At 44.5% G+C, this 16,764-nt stretch overlaps 1 protein-coding gene across 1 annotated transcript in view; it reads right to left on the minus strand.

The window, feature by feature from the left end:
* Nucleotides 1–252: 252 nt before the first annotated feature.
* The window catches only part of LOC137293440 (uncharacterized), a 69,727-nt gene continuing 53,215 nt past the window's right edge, over nt 253–16,764 (minus strand). The window contains exons 6-8 of the mRNA XM_067823978.1: nt 2,072–2,314; nt 1,346–1,561; nt 253–521 (exon numbers count right to left, since the gene is read on the minus strand). Of these exons, the coding sequence (XP_067680079.1) occupies nt 283–521; nt 1,346–1,561; nt 2,072–2,314 (698 nt within the window). The 3' untranslated portion in view covers nt 253–282. The remainder of the gene's footprint in view (nt 522–1,345; nt 1,562–2,071; nt 2,315–16,764) is intronic.

Below are 16,764 nucleotides of genomic sequence, written 5' to 3' on the forward strand. Positions count from 1 at the left end.
TAATATTGGTGACCGGAGACTTGAAACTCGTGTATTCGATCCACGTCATACCAACAGATGTTAAAACATGGTACTTGTTGGTCCATGTCTGGGCTTGTACAAGCAGGCACTCATACACACACTTGCACGTCGTGATATGAGCGAAATTGTTTTTGAGTACAACGTTAAACACCATTTCACGTGCAGCGGGACCATTGGGATATCATTACTACTATCAGCATATTAGAACCATAGACAATACACAACCAACACTATTTGTCACCATGCTTTTATTAGCTTCAGTTAAGTCAAATAACCAAACACCTTGACCTCACAAAACTGAAAGAGGTCACCCTTACTGTTCTTTCTCCCTCTCAGTCGGACAAACCGTCCTTTAAGAGGTCGGACACACTTTACAGAGACAGTCCTTCCTGGTTGTGCGACCGCACCATCGTAGGTTCCACACAGTACACCCCTAGCGCTTGTTGAGGTGGCCGGGTTCTTTCTAAAGACCTCCACTTTGAAGTCGTGTAGTCTCTCAGCTGTAACAAAGGACGATGTCAAATGTTGTGACATTGGCTGATTTCGTTGCACTTCATGTTTCGTTTAAGGTGCCTTTGAATACTGTCTGGGCATTTCGAACGGAAGTACACGACCGACACACGGGAATTTGCTTAGATCATGGCACTTACAGTTCCTTTCATAAGCTAATAAACTAATAAACCCCATCAACGTAGATCTATAAAATCAACAAAATTAGAAACTTGACACCAATATTATTAGGATTAATTGTGAGGGTATATACATTTTTTTTTCTCATGTTGTGCTATACACACTACAATCACATGTAGGTTGTGTGAACATGGTGTGAAAATAGTAAATACACAGTCTGAAGACCCGGGTGCCAGTTCTTCGAGCATTCTAACAGCTCCACAATCCCGGGCTGACATTTCAACATGTCAACGCTACATCCCACATTGTTGTTATGACGCCAAAAAACAAATATCACGGGACGCCAGATATGAACCTGATAGAACACTTGACAAAGAGTGCAACAGCAAGTGAGTCTACCGGTTTGAGACTGGTTCTAATGTCCACAAGATGTTATGCGGCCGTCACGGTCGTCCTAGGTGGTCACACTTACTACTGATTTCTTCTCTTCCGACGGGTTTATCAGCGTGGAGCTGGTGTTTGGTGGAGAGTCATACATTATTATCCCAGAACAATGCACAATCCAGCATTTTAACGAGGAAAGTGTGAGACGCATCAATTTTCATGACAATGCACACAATTACGCAGGTGTCGAGGTTTTAGTTCTGTTGAGTATGGTGTAATATACATTGTTACTGAACTGTAACATACTCACGGCAACAGTCACTCCTGCTTGTCGCGGCAACCTCAATGACCGTAGAATATGGTCCCAAGTCGACCTGCCACCACGGATGATTGTCTCCTTTTGCCACGGCAAAGCAACTGCCAGATCCCCAGTCAGTGTTGGGGAGACCGTCTGTTGCAACACTAGGTAGCGGCCCATACACAGAACTCGCTATTGCTGGCTTACCTCTGGCCAGATTATACCAGCCTGCATTGTGAACCAAACATAAAATAGCATTTGATTCATGTCAAGGTAAATAAAAGACAACCTTTTCAGGGGCAGTGTGTAAAGCTTCATTATCAAGTGCATGTCCGAGTGGCATATGTTACTTACACATGCCTACCAGATGTCATCACTCATTTTCAGTAATTCAGTCATGTAATTGTAACATCTGTCTTGTCTTTTTAACACCACGCAGATGTCTTGTGGTATATTATACAGAATGATTATTGTCTGGGTTTGTCATTTTGTACATACTTGGCAAACAAATGCACATATAAATAGAAAATGTATAGATGATGGCAGGTACAAATCTATACTGAGTCATTTAAGTACAGAGGAGAGAAGGCTACAATTATGTATGATTTATTTTATTTTATTTTATTTATTTATTTTTTTGGGGGGTTGATAAATAATTTTTCACAAAGAATATTCTTTACAGATTTAATGTATATAGTAAGATTTGGAAACTGCCTCATAAAATAAATCTCTTCTTACCACCAGCAATAATGGATCCGAAAACTTTGACCTCACAGAATTGAAAGAGGTCACCTTTACCGTTCTTTCTCCCTCTCAGACGGACAAACCGTCCTTCAACAGATCGGATACACTTTACATTGACAGTCCTTCCTGGTTGTGCGACCGCACCATTGTAGGTTCCACACAGTACACCCCTAGCGCTTGTTGAGGTGGCCGGGTTCTTTCTAAAGATCTCTACTGTGAAGTCGTGTAGTCTCTCAGCTGTAACACGTGACAAAATCGTATTTTCATAACACGAGAAGAATTGGGAGCACCTGTTTTGTCCTTGCAAGACGTCACTAAAGGTCCTACATGAAACACTCAACATGAAAGGCTATAATTGTTCAACTCGACAAAGAGTGAAATTCCCTAACCATTATATGTAGATCAATACATATATTGTTAACTGGGATGAAATCTGCCCAATCCACCTTCATCAGTGCTATCAACTTTTAGCTTGACTCAAACACATGAGACAAGTCCATCCCGTAAACATTTTTGTAATGAATTCCATAGTTCGTATCGAAGAAGGACTTTTCTATAGTTAGTTGTAGATAAACTGAAGTAAACACTATATTCTTGACCCATGCGACATTTGCTTATACATGTGGTAAGCACACATCAAATTACATATCTATCTTTTAACGTTCAGGAATTCTGTCTAAACAGGAGCAACTGTCATCTGAATGTGACTGAGAAAACTGTAAGTAAAATATTTTGTTGAACGTCTGTAATGCCTCGATCAGTTGGTGAAAAACTGACAGCATAAACCTTCTGTAGAAGAATCACACAACTTCGAAGTTGAGGGGAAACATGTATAATGCGAAACTCTAAAGGTTTTATTAGTAAAAGGATTGTTGTTTGACACCCCCCCCCCCCCCCCCCCCACTTGCGAATACAAGTATTACACCTGTTTCTGGTGCAATATAAAACATTACTGAAGCGTCGTAAAATCAGTACAATTTGCCTTACTTTAGGCATAGTTATGTAGTAACATTACAAACCCCGTCAGATGCCACACGTTTGTTATGAAAACCTTTAAGAAACTGAAATTGTTTAAACTAAATCAGTAATTGCCACTGCAAAACTTAAAGTCAGATTCAAAAGCACAAAACTGCAACAAAATGTCCACGATCTGGTCTGTCTCAAACTAGCAACGCCATCTCAGACACCAGTAGAGTTGCCACATTTCCATCGTTCTGGGCACGCAGAACAGATTAATTGACGTTGTCCATGTTAGGACAGTCATGCCACATGTGGAGGGTCAGTAGTTTCTGTGTTCACTTTTATCCTTTAAGAGCACAACGTCGCCTTCTCGAATGTTAGATCTGTTAGACGTCCATTTTTGATGCGTCTGTAACGTGACGAGGTACTCGTTTCACCAGCGTTTTAAAGGACATTTCAGCGAAGACCTTAACTTGTTTCCATATAGATATAGATCCTTCAAGGCATACCAGAGAGTAGAGCATGACTCATTACTTGTCCTCTGAGCCAAAATGGCTGTCGGACCGCGCACGAGGGGCTATTAAGGGTCTGAGGACACAGATAAGAGGGCGTGCTTTGATGATTGCAGCTACCATGATAGTCACAAGAACATCGTAAGTCAAGTCCTTTTAACAATTGTCCATCATCGTGGAGTCAAAAGTCACGGGTCGTCCCTATCATACGTTCCCACACTCCTCCTATGTTCATTGAATATCCAGGGATACTGAGTTGTACAGATATCGATTAAAAGCACTGTCCTCAAAGTTAGCATCTGTCTCAGGGTCATTCTTGGCACCCACGAAATTGGTTCCGCAATCTGATCTGAAGATCGTAAGTTTAGTAATGACTGATTCAAGGTGTTGTAGGGCATTTATGAGGGTAGATTGGCTCATTTACTCACCACTTCAATGAGCCCAGTTCTTGATGTGTGGCAAGTGAACATAATGGACAATCTCTTTCTTTGGGCAGCTCCACCTCCCGAATGTTGAGTTATGTTTGAGACATGGATGGTTGTATCAAACCAGCGTTTGTGAATGGAGGATATGGCTCGACACGATCCAGAGGCAGATCAACAATTTTCTGAGTGACTTTATACACACTTATGAATTACAGAGGATATCAGATGCTTGGCTCCTGTAATCCATATTTCCGCAGATTTCACAGCACCGTCAGTAAAGTAGTAACCTTGATGTGCCACCTTCTCATGATGGTGCAAGAAGGGTAGCTGCATGGCTTTTCCTTTGGATTGTCACTGGGTTCTTGAAACCTATGTTCTGGTTCGCGTGTTTGAGAAGGTTTCAGCCTCCTTGTAGGTTTCACTACTTTCTCCATTACAGGTGAAAATCTTCTGGCAAAGTTTTACAGCCTTGCAAAGGCCGGAACCAACCTTAATGAGATGAGAATCTTTGGAACAATGATCTCCAATTTGCGTCGAAGGTTTTACACTGGTCATCAGTGTCCCTTTTTCTGTCTGAACTTCCTGATCTGTGTCTGCATCAAACAGTTGGTAGTCGAGAATGTTCTGTGATGCATTCTCTCTGAGAAACCTGATGGAACCAAGTAACCAAGAATTAACTTTACTGGTTGAGGTTTTGGAAGATCGTGTTCCATGATGAACAGGGTTAGAGTCCATGGAGATATAATAATAATAATAATAATAATGCACATTTATAATGCGCCTTTTCCACGCCCTTAGGTATGCTCAAAGCGCTACAGAAATAAATAGAAATATGTACAAAGATGAAGATGGGTTAAATTATGTGAAGTATACTGAGAAAAGGTGGGTTTTCAGTTTTGCTTTGAAACTGTCAAAACTTTTAGAGTCTTAGATATCACATGGAAGAGCATTCCAGAGGACTGGTGCTGTGTAGGAGAAGCTGCGGTGTCCGAAAGATTTCAGTCTGTAGGTGGGTATCACAAGAATATTCTGAGAGTTGGAACGGAGGGTGCGGGCTGGTACATATGGGTGAAGCAGGTTAGACAGGTAGGAAGGGGCCAAGCCACGAAGACATTTATATGTCAGGCAGAGTATTTTGAAGTCAATTCTTGCTTTGACTGGTAGCCAGTGGAGTTCTTTCAGGATAGGAGTGATGTGGGCACATTTGGAAGTTCTACTGATAATGCGGGCAGAGGTGTTTTGTATCCTCTGCAGTTTAACAGCCAGATTGGAGTTAATGCCAGAAAGAACACTGTTGCAATAGTCGAGCCTGGATGTTACCAGAGCTCGAACCAGGGCTTGAGTTGCTGCAGAAGTCAAGTACTGGCGAATGTTGCTGATCGACCGGAGATGGAAGAAGCATACTTTGCTCACTTGGTTGACATGGGCATTGAACGTCAAAGAAGAATCAATGTGAACGCCAAGATTCCTCACAACATCTGATGGGCAGATATCCGCATCTGCAACTTTGAGGATGACAGCTTCCACCTTGCTTAGTTGTTGTCTTGTGCCTACAAGGAGAGCTTCGGTTTTCGTGTCGTCCAGCTTGAGCTTATTTGTAGTCATCCACGACTTTATGTCTAGTGTGCAGTCAGCGATGCGTTGAAGAGACTCATTCAACTCTGATGGGTGAAAGGATTCCAGAAGCTGTGTGTCATCAGCATAAACATGATGAGACATGCCGTGATCACTGACAATGTTTCCAACATGCCCTGTGTACAGTACAAACAGAACCGGACCAAGAACCGATCCTTGGGGCACCCCACAGGAGACAGCCACAGCAGGAGAGCGCTCTCTGCCCACAAGGACCGATTGATGCCGGTCTGTCAAGTAAGAGGAAACCCACTGAAGGACAAGGTCACACAGTCCATAATGATGCTTCAATCTAGTCAGGAGTTTAGGGTGGTCAACGGTATCGAAAGCCGCGGATAAGTCCAACATGACGAGAGCTGAAATCTTACCCTCATCAGTAGCACGTTGAAGTTTGTCTGTTACCTGGAGCAATGCCGTCTCTGTACTGTAGTACTGCCGGTAGGCAGACTGGAAAGAATCAAGGAGATCATGGCTTAATAGATGTTCTTTGAGACAGGAGTGAACTGCTTTCTCAATGATTTTAGATATGAAAGGCAAGTTTGAGACAGGCCGAAAGTTTTTCAGGTCCTGAGGATCCAGGCCAGACTTTTTCAATAGTGGTCTGACCACCGCCCCCTTGAAACTGTTTGGGAACACACCATTCTGAAGACTTGTATTAACAATCATAGTGATGGGGGAGATCAGCAGGTCCAGGTGCTTTATCAGAAGTTTGGTTGGAATTGGATCAGAGTCACAAGAAGTGGGTTTTGACGAACGAATGAGTTGTACAATATCCTGGGGACTAAATGTTCTGAAATGCGACAGGGGGCTACCTACAAACACTGGTTCACTGAAATCGCCATTACAAGTAAGACCATGACGAATTTTCTCTATTTTTGAGATAAAGAAGGAGTTGAATGAGTTTGCCAGTTCCTTCTGTTCCTCTGCTGGAGTCTGAGTATCTTGGTCTCGTCCCTTTCCAAGCAGTTTGCCCATGAACCGATATAGGGATGCTGGCTTACCCATGCTGTCGGCTATGCTCTGGAGACAATAGTTCCTTTTAGCTGAAATAATCAGGTGTCTGGTATCATTGCAACACTGCCGATATATTTGCCGATGTATCTCTAGCCGAGTACTACGCCATTGTCTCTCTGCTCTGCGCCGAATACACTTCGAGTGACGTACAGTCTCGTCATACCATGGGGCATGAGGACGAAGGATCACAGTCTTCTCAACTGCAGGAGCGTGCTTATCCAGAAGTGATGTAAGAGTATCACAGAAGAGTTGAACAAGTTCATCAACGTCGGAAGGAGGATCACTCAGTAGTTTTGAGTTCAATAAATCAAGCCTGAAAGTCTCAGATGGGATTTTACTGATGTTTCGACAGGGCAAAACCAATCGTTCGTTCTCCGGCTTTGTCAGCCTTAAGTTGAAAAAGACACTGAAGTGGTCTGAAATCTGCTGGTCCTTGACCTGAACGTCACAAACAAGTTTGAGATCACTGTGGGTGATAACCCAGTCCAGAATATTTCCAGACTTATGAGTCGGCATGATGACATGCTGAGTCAAAGAGTGAGAGTTCATGAGTCTGACAAATTTCTTTACCTCTGGTTTTTCCTGAGAATTGAAATGAGTAGTATAGGGAATGACAGTCCGAAAACACTTTTCAAAAACCCCTCTAAAAAGCCTCATTTACTAAATGAGGCTTTGGTGGGACTATTAGCTCTTGCTATTATTACCCCTACTACAAAGCCACGCCATCACGTTTACCGTGACTTGGCAGGCGGTAACACTGTGCCGTACGGTACGATCAATAATTCTTCTCTTACAAACCCCCTACCCGGCCCATCCCTCAAGTAGTACAAGTTAGGTTCGTCGGCTTTCATATCCACTTTATCTATGTTGTAAGTTTTGACTGACCATATAGGATCGGTGGCTCGCTTACGGCTATCGCCCCCTATGTTATGTTTATATCGATGAAACAGTTTAATGTGAACCGCCTACGATCTCTTTGGTATTCATAATAAAGGCTTGCTGGGCTTTTTGTATTCCCTGTGCTATGTACTTTTTTTTCTCATCCTCGCTGATAGCAGACTTACGAGACTTGGATCGAATATCTTGTTTCATTCCGTTATATTTTTTGAGTTCAGAGAGGATTGAACTAAACTCCTCTTCTGAGATCTTACTGTCAGAGAGTGCCGTGGAAATTCGCTCACTCACTGTGTTCAGCTTTGCTTCGGCCAGAACCCTGATCTCGTCGTGTTTCAATGCCTTACGATTAAGCCTGCGTGATACTAACTTAAGCGCCAACCCTACCAACCCTGCCACCCCAGCCGTTATTTCAATACCTAGCACTATAGGTGCAGCCACGATGGTGGTTAACAACCCAACGCCTGCCGCCCCTAGTCCCATGCTGGTTGCCATAAGGGTAGTGTCAGCCCCATCCACGATATTGAAAGCTCTATTATATTTTTTACATAGTGCTTTCCGCGTGTCACGGTCTTGTTCTAGTTGACGTTTCACATCACATAACTGCCTCAAGCGGAACCCATCTACGGTTTCCAATGTCTTCGCTACTTCCTCTACGACTGGGTACAGGCCCATCCTATAATGTATATTTTGAAAGATATTTTAATTGGGGTTCAGTTAATATTCTATCAATATATTTGAAGTCTACAAGTTCTAGACTACTAGTCAGGGCAATAGGTGAGAGGCTAATAGAATTTCCTGTTGTAATAGAAACCCCAGGGGAGCTTATTAAACGTTTTATATAACCAGTGGGGGTATTCCGTTGTATAACAATACGACAATAATCGGTTGTGTGATCCCAGCGTATTGACACCCCGGGTAAAATTTGGTGTACTATTGGGTAGTCTCTATCGGATAAACCCGTAAAGAAGACTTCTATGATGAGGGTGAAAGGGGAGGATATTCTATCAATATTACTGCTAAATATTAATTTATTGTTTGGATAAGCAAATAACCCCTTTTTATCGTAACCAGCAGATTGTCTGTGTACTAATTCCCTCTCCGGAATGAAATCCCCTGCCCAGATACCGTTGTTCTTAATCTTAGTGATAAGATCATCTTCTTTTAGTGTGATATAAGGTGAGGTGAATGTTAAGTTGATCAGCCATTTGGGCTCTTTTAAATCTGGTAACGGCACCCGTCTGTACACGTTGTTTTTGAAGTGCAGGATGTATAATTCATCTTCCTCACCAGGCTGATCGAATCCCTCTGTATCTCCCAGGTCGTTAAGCGTAGTGTTGGGATGATGACTGGTCATTATTATAATATTATTATATAATTTCCAACTGGTTTTCTGTTAATAATTCAGGGATTAAAGTCATACTAATAAAGTGTATGTTGTTAGGTAGGAAGATCTTGGTTAGTGATATCTTGTTTTCCACGATCACGTTGACACCCTGCAGACTGGTGTTGGAGCCGACACCCACCCGCACGTAAACGGCGCAAATTTCATCCTTGTGTCGTTTCTCCCACCCTAGTTTGACTCCCTTCACGATCTCGACGTTATCCCCCGATGATTCCCCTAGGTAGACTTTGATGGCCAGTGTTGTATTTGATGGTATACCATCTAGTACTTTGTCCACGCCTTCGAATTCAGACACCAACTGTAATGACACGTTTTGTATACCCGTTTTACTCGATAGCATGTGGAATGGTGAATTGTTGATTGGGCTGACGACTACGCTACGTCTCTGAGTTGGGATGTAAGCCACGAGCAGGAATCCATGGTTCACAATTTTGTTTAGGTAGTGGTCTTTGTTATCAGTGAACACGTATGGGGAGAAGAGCTTAATACTGAGAAACCAGTTGTCGTCGTAATTGGGTACGAACACCCACTTGTTATCTTCAGTGAAGGTGAGCTTATATGGCCGGTTCTTTTTGATGGTAGTTCTCTCAACATCGTCTAAGTCGAACAGTTTACCTCCGAATGATGGGTATATTCTCCAGTTGTCATCACCGGTGTTGACGAGGGCGTACTTAGTGTTGGCTGTTGCCCCTGTGGTATCTATCATATCACTTAGGGCTCCACCGGAGGAGACTTCAACGCGTTTGTAAATGTTGTTTTTCAGTTGCAAGGCGTACGTTTTACCATCTACTCCGGGAGCGTCGAAACCGCGTGTGTCTCCGAGGTCGGAGATCCCGATATTGACGCATTTTTTCACTCCGGGTCCTTGTGCGCTGGTCATGTTACGTGAAGCGTTAAGCTGAGGTATCCTATATTTACAGGATTATGATTTATATCTAACACTGATATTGTCAGTTCAGGTATGTTGCCCTGGGTTAATCTCTTATACTGCCGTGGTGAAAACGACTCGGTTCTACCGTCGTTGAATTTTTCAGTTTTCACCGGCACTGCTCTCAGTATAGTGGAAGGGTGACCTCCTTGAATGTTATACGTTGTGCTCACCTGACCGAGATGAATGTATAGCTCTCGGTACGGTACTAGGTCGGGTAACTTCGTGCCTGTGACGGTTGTTGTTGGTTTTATCTCGTCAGGAGACATACCGAGCATCCTTGCTAATGGTCGGCCGAGCCTCAAAGGGTTTCTTCCATTGTTGATTAACACCACTGTACCGTTTGAGTCGTTCATTTTGAGTTCAGCTCCCAGGGGTTTGAAGACCTCGTCGTTTAGCGAGCACACGCTGTAGTAACCGTCAGTTATCTGGCTGCGAGTTCCACTGACGAACAGCTTATTGTTGTTGATATTAATGTTAGTCCATTGCGGTAGGTAGGTGATATCGCAGAGTGCGACTTCGAGTTGACCTGACGTGTTATCGATCGCGTGCGTCAGCTGAACGGCCTCACCGCTCGTTATTCCAGGAAGTGTTATGTACATATTATAATATATGAATTATAAATTATAATATGGATTTAGCACACTTGAAAATCGTGGTGAATGCAGATGGTACTGGGTTTAAAACAACCTTTATTGATATCTTTGAAAAGTATGTCGTGTCCGTTAATAACGCGCAGGCGGTGGTAAACTGGAATCAAAACCCAATGCAGTTTTGGCAGAACCAACTCAACTTTGCTGTGTGGTGTGTGACAACAGGGTCGGGTGTGAAACCAGACTACGGTATAGACGAACTGAGTAAGGCGGTTATTTTGTTTCATATTTATTATCAAACGAGACGAATATTGAAGGAAATAAGTGCTCCTCTTCCCCAAGATAAAGCGTGGAGTATGACGAATAACCCCTATGATAGACGCGCTTATGAACGTATTTGTGGGGAGTTTGAGATTCCAACGAATAAAGACTTTCGCCTTCCTGGTGTGAACCATGGTCTCGGTATAGTTCTCGTGTACTTCTACAGGTCCGGAAAATATTATGCCGGTTCTAAAGATGGTTCATACAACCCACACCGTCATACATTTACAGGCCCCACAACGAATGAAAAGATCCATGTCAGCTGTATAAAGCAAACCAGTCCTGATGCAGCCACAGCCTGGACTAAAATGATCTCAAAAACATCGAAAGGATTCACTCGTGCTGGTACAATACGCTTGAACGATTCGATTCGAACGTACGTGTGGGCGCTGTTGGGTGCGCAGTCGATGACGCGTTCTAACATCCTCGGTAAGGGAACTGCTTACGACGCTCAGACACAATTCGTTTCCAACGTTGAGGATGCTATCAATTCTCCAGTTGATCTCCCGAGGGCCATCGACCGTTACCAAAACGTGTTAGAATACGCCAGATCGAAAGTCAATTACGTGTTCGGCGTGGGGTTGTACATGGCCCCGAGTGATATGCAACTGAGAATAAAAAAAGTGGTGGGTTATAACAACAAAATAGTCATAGCCACGGCGGACCAAAAGTTGGGTATCAACCCCGATATTAACACCCCACATATCCCACACACCCAACCACTTGAAACGGGTATAGTTGCGCCACCTCCGGAGCCTAAAGTTCATGTGGAGGTACCCCCGGGGGGTGTGGGGGTTTCCACCACCTATCAGCAGCATATTGATAATAAAACAGCCTTAGTGGTTGGTGGGGTAACTTTGGGACTTATTTGGTTAAAGATTTCTTAGCCGCTACGTACACCAGACCCGCCACGGCGACGATGGCTGCCCACAGGTTTTGACTGAGCCACATGGCAGTTTTAGACAGAGCGCTCAACAACCACGAGACGATGCTACCCAGGATGCCGGGAAGGGCTTCGGCGGCTTTACCAGCCAGTTTAGCTAGGCCTTCCCCGAGTTTTTTGATCCAGTCTTTAACACCACCACCACCACCGCCTGGAGTTCCCCCGCCGGCACTTGGGGGTGTGGGGGTTCCTCCCACCAGTGACACCACCAGGGTTGATATAATGAAACCCAATGCAGTTAGAATGCTGGCGATGGTGATCCCTTGCTCCCGGAACAATATCCGAATCCTGTTGGCTAAAGTTGTATCTTCGTTCAGTATTCTATCGATTGTTTCCCGAATGCGACTGATCTGGGATCGAAGATGTTCACGATTCGAGGAAGCGGCTTCCAATCGTGTACGTTTCTCGTCTTCTAAATCGCGTAGTCGTTCATTGATACGACGCTTCATATCATCGTCGTCAGTTTCGGTGAGTTTGGTTTTTTCCCTAGCGATGTGCTCGTCGATTTCGTTCAGTTTCCCCATGTTGTTCACGAGTTCTCCACGCACGCGTTTCACGGCTTCGTCTAAACCGCGCAGTTCCCTTACCGGAAAGTCAAACCCCGGTAACGGTTTGTCCCAGTAGGTGCTCAACAGTTTTTCTATGCTGTCCGAGGCTTCTGTAGCACGCTCTGGAGTCATTTCATCTATAGTGGTGAGGTGGGATCTGGTAGCTTGCAGATCTTCTTTAACAGTCTTAGGTATTGCACCACCGTAATCACGCATGTTTAGATGTTCACGGATAAATTCAGCACCACCATTGCGGCTGGCTAGAGTTGACAAGGCCAGTGGTTTTTTAGTGATCTTGTTAAAGAGGTCAACCTTTGGGGCAGACTTGAGACGTAGAACACCCTTTGTATCAATAAAAAAATCCTTATGGTATCGACCCTGGGGTTCAACGTAGTTTTTATCGCTTTTTAAACTTTCGTAATAATCATTTACCGTTGTTTCTAAAAGTTGTTGGCTCAATGGCAAACTAGTAAATGAGGTCTCCTGCTCATCATCGAATGCCTGGGCACTATCGTCCCACATATCATCCATAGGTATGTCTTCATCCATTAGTATTAAAAATATATTTCTTTTATATAACAATGTACGGTAGAAAATTAGATCCTTTCAGAAAATTGAGAGAGCCATTAGGTGCCAGAGCCGTGCGACAGTCGGTGACCATCACCAACAATCCCAGCAAGATAGACCAGAACCAAACTCTGTTGGTTAGATTTCCAAACCTTGGTGAGAATGACCTCATTGTACCAGGCACTGTTCGACTGGCGTTCAATATCACGTTGGCCTCCGACAACGACAAACGCGAGCTAGTGCGGAACGTGGGTCGAGCTATCATCAAGAAAACGACCGTCAAGATCAGCGGTAACGAGGTACTGAGCATCGACGACAGCGACGTGTTTCACTGCTACAAGGATCTCTGGAAAAGCGAGAGAGAACGAGTCAATGATGTGTACCAGGGTATCAGCAAATCAACCCGGGCGCGCATAGGATACGTCTTCACGCAAGACCAGCAAGACAAGCTATCGGACGGTGAAAAGGCCATCGCTCTAGCATACGGAAATCGATTCTGCGTGCCGCTCGACTTCGAGTTGCTCACGGGACACGCGCCGTTTTACCAGGCCGCGCTGGGTGATAGGCTAGAATACGAGCTCACGTTTAACGACTATAGCAAAGTAGTGCGTACGCCGAACGGTGACGAGGCCAGTTATACCATAGACAACATCTCTCTGGAGTTCGACATGGTCACTAGCCCGGAGCTGGCCAGGCAGGTTCGAAGCCAGTACTCTGGGAAGATGGCTATCCTGTACGATCGCGTACTGAGGCATAGATCAGTCGTGCGAGATAAGAGCGACACTGTGTGGAATATCAACCTGAACGTGCCGGCGCGATCGATGAAAGGTATCCTGGTCGTCCCCGTGGAGGATTACGATCCATTCCGGAGGGACAGCGAGAAGTTTTTCAACCCCGAGATTGAAAAGGTGGAAGTGACTATCGAGGGCGTGCCCAACCAGCTGTTCAGTCATGGTATGAGACCACACCAGCAGTGGGATGAGATAAAAAAGCTACCAGTGGGGGATTACATAACAAAGGACCTGGACCTAGGCTCCGTGCAGATCGGTGAATACCTGACCACCAAGTACGCCCTATGGTTGGACATGCGATCCACGGATGATGATAAACTGCACGGTAGCGGGCGTCGTATAGATAACGGCAGCGAAGGGATAACCATCCAGATTAATAAGAAGGCTCAAACCGCTGGTAAGTTGAAATTATATCTGTACGTTATTATGGACGCGCAACTTAATATAGACAATGGGAGATTCGTGCAAGCCATCTATTGAGGGGGGGACACCCCCCCACACCCCCCGAGGGTACCCACCACTACCCACTGACCCACACTGCGCTATCATATGCGGGCAGACTGGCTGTGGGAAGACAGTTTTCGTGTTGGATATGTTGGAGGGTTACTACAAGGATGTGTTCGATAACATCGTTATCATGTGCCCTACTCTGGGCATGAATAAAACGTACGCGCGACCTTGGGTGATGACGGACCCGGACGTACACAAAATCGACCCTGGAACACGCCTGCAGGACTGGTTGAAAGCTCTTCACGAGAAATTTAAAGGGGAACCGACGCTGTTTATACTGGACGACTGCAGCGCTAATCGCGAGATAACAAAAAAGAGAGACATGCTATCGTACCTGGCCTTCTCCGGCCGGCATGCAAATCACAGCGTCTGGGTGCTAACGCAGAAGTTCAACTCGGTGTTGAAAGACCTCAGGGAGCAGACGCGATGGGTGGCCTTATTTCACTGCAAGGACAGGGATTCGTTTGAGGAGTGTTTGAGAGAGAACGATGTGATGAGTAAATTAGAACGGGAACGGGTAAAGAAACAGCTCGCTGAAACTAAACACGCTAAGCTCGTGCTAAAGACCGACCAACCCGTGGCTTATATAGTATGCTAAGCAAAGCTAAGCAAAGCTAAGCAAAGCTAAGCAAAGCTAAGCATATAGCTAAGCATATAGCTATGATATTTGAAGTATTTGTCGTGTGCAACTTAACCTTCATTTCTCTGTGTTTTGTTTGTATCGGGTATTATATAGTTAAAACTAAATCTTACTTGTTATATTATAAGATGGAGTGTGAGGAATTGCTCGAACAATTGTCTGTGGAGGGTTCCCCAACTGGGGATTCCCCCAAGCGAGAGAAACTGGTGGCGTTGGCTGTTGGCGGCAAAGCCAAACATTACTTTGGAGACTACACTCCAGATAAAATTAACAAAATGTCAGCCGAAGAAATCGATAAGCTGTACGCTAGATACGAGGCCCGGCTCGGAGCAGAAATGACAAAGACAATAGGATCGGCTATGACCCAGATATACACCGGTATTGTATCACAATTCCTTCCTATTCCACCAGAGCGCCGACTTTACCTGTGGGAGGACCTAGATAAAGACCCTTTTATCGAACACGCCGTGAGCTCTATCAGCTGCGGGCTGTACCACAAATATGGTATGTTGTTGGCTCCAGTGACGGCGGCGATTATCACGGCAAAACATTGCCAATTTGAGAGAAAGAATAATAATAATAGTATAGATGGATGCTGCACAGGAGGAGACCCCAGTGGATTCACAGGAACCAGTGATGGAGGAGACCCCAGTGGTGGTACCCCCCACACCCCCTACAGTAACCAGGCAGAAGAATCCTAAGAGAGTAGCTGCCGGTAAAAAACGGTGGTGTAACCAACATAAAGTGACCAACCCAACCCGACTGTTGTTGGCTGTAGGCGTAACTGCTGCCGTGGTTATAACATGGTTATACACCTCCCACAGTGAGCCACAACCCAACAGTGAGAACAGTGAGGGTATGGGGGTATCCCCCATGGTAGACCCGCATATCATGTTATAATTTAAAATATTTTATATCATATACATAATGTCTGAGGGGAAAACGTTCGTCAACGACGCATACCACGCCACAGTGGTAGCCAGTCTAGCAGTAGGGTACGCTCGGTTGACTAAAATGGTGCTTAAACAACCAACTATCAAGCTAGATTTCAACCTGCAGGATATGGGTATGCTCATAATGAACCTTGGTATGGCGATGGCCACAAAAGACATCCTAGTAAAACAAGGAATAATACCTGATAATATAATGAAATAAATATAGGGATGGCCACGATAGCTATGATGGTCGGTGGGGCGTTAGTGAATGCCCTGGCATTTTCCGGGAGTAATTTCCTCTTCTCGAAACTACGAGATGATCACGCGGCTGAAATACAGGAAGAAAGGAAGCGACACGATCTCGCTACTGAGAAATTACAAAGAGCACAGGCCGAGTACGTTAAAAAACGCCTCCAGAGGATTGATTTTATTAACGAACAACTCAAGCGTGAAAACCATGCCATTAAAACATTCTACGATGTCGATGAAGGAATGAAAGAATACTACCTACTAACTGGTAAACAATTGGAACCGCTCAATAAACCCACACTCGCTCAGTACTACACACCATCCAAGGGACAAATAAATCGTGAACTGGGCTTCATAGTGTTGGGTATAGCAGCTACTGCGTTGGTTGCTAAGCAATTAAACTAAAATACCTATATAAGTAAACATGAGACCCGCTCCATACCGATGCGAATATATACTTATGGGGAAGACCGAGGCCTGTGGTAGGAAATGCAGGAATCAGGGGTTCTGTTGTTTCCATATGGGAAGTCCTAACTACACGTGTTCTGTGTGTGGTATCGGGGTTAAAGGACACTACTGTTTATGTAAAGCTCACGGAGCGAACGTAGTCAGACATCAACTCATATACGAGAATAAAAAAGGCTACATAAAAGAACGTAGGCGACTGCTCAAGATAGACTCCAATTAGAGATTATACACACCTACGTATAGCTATGTCTGTGGAAAACATATTCAAATATGAACTGGCCTTATGGGGCAGCTTCAGATTTAAGATAATAGTGGACGTGGTATGGATTAAAGAGGGTGTTAAGTATACTCA

This window comes from Haliotis asinina, chromosome 8, assembly GCF_037392515.1.
Source record: "Haliotis asinina isolate JCU_RB_2024 chromosome 8, JCU_Hal_asi_v2, whole genome shotgun sequence".
Classification (NCBI taxonomy): domain Eukaryota; kingdom Metazoa; phylum Mollusca; class Gastropoda; order Lepetellida; family Haliotidae; genus Haliotis; species Haliotis asinina.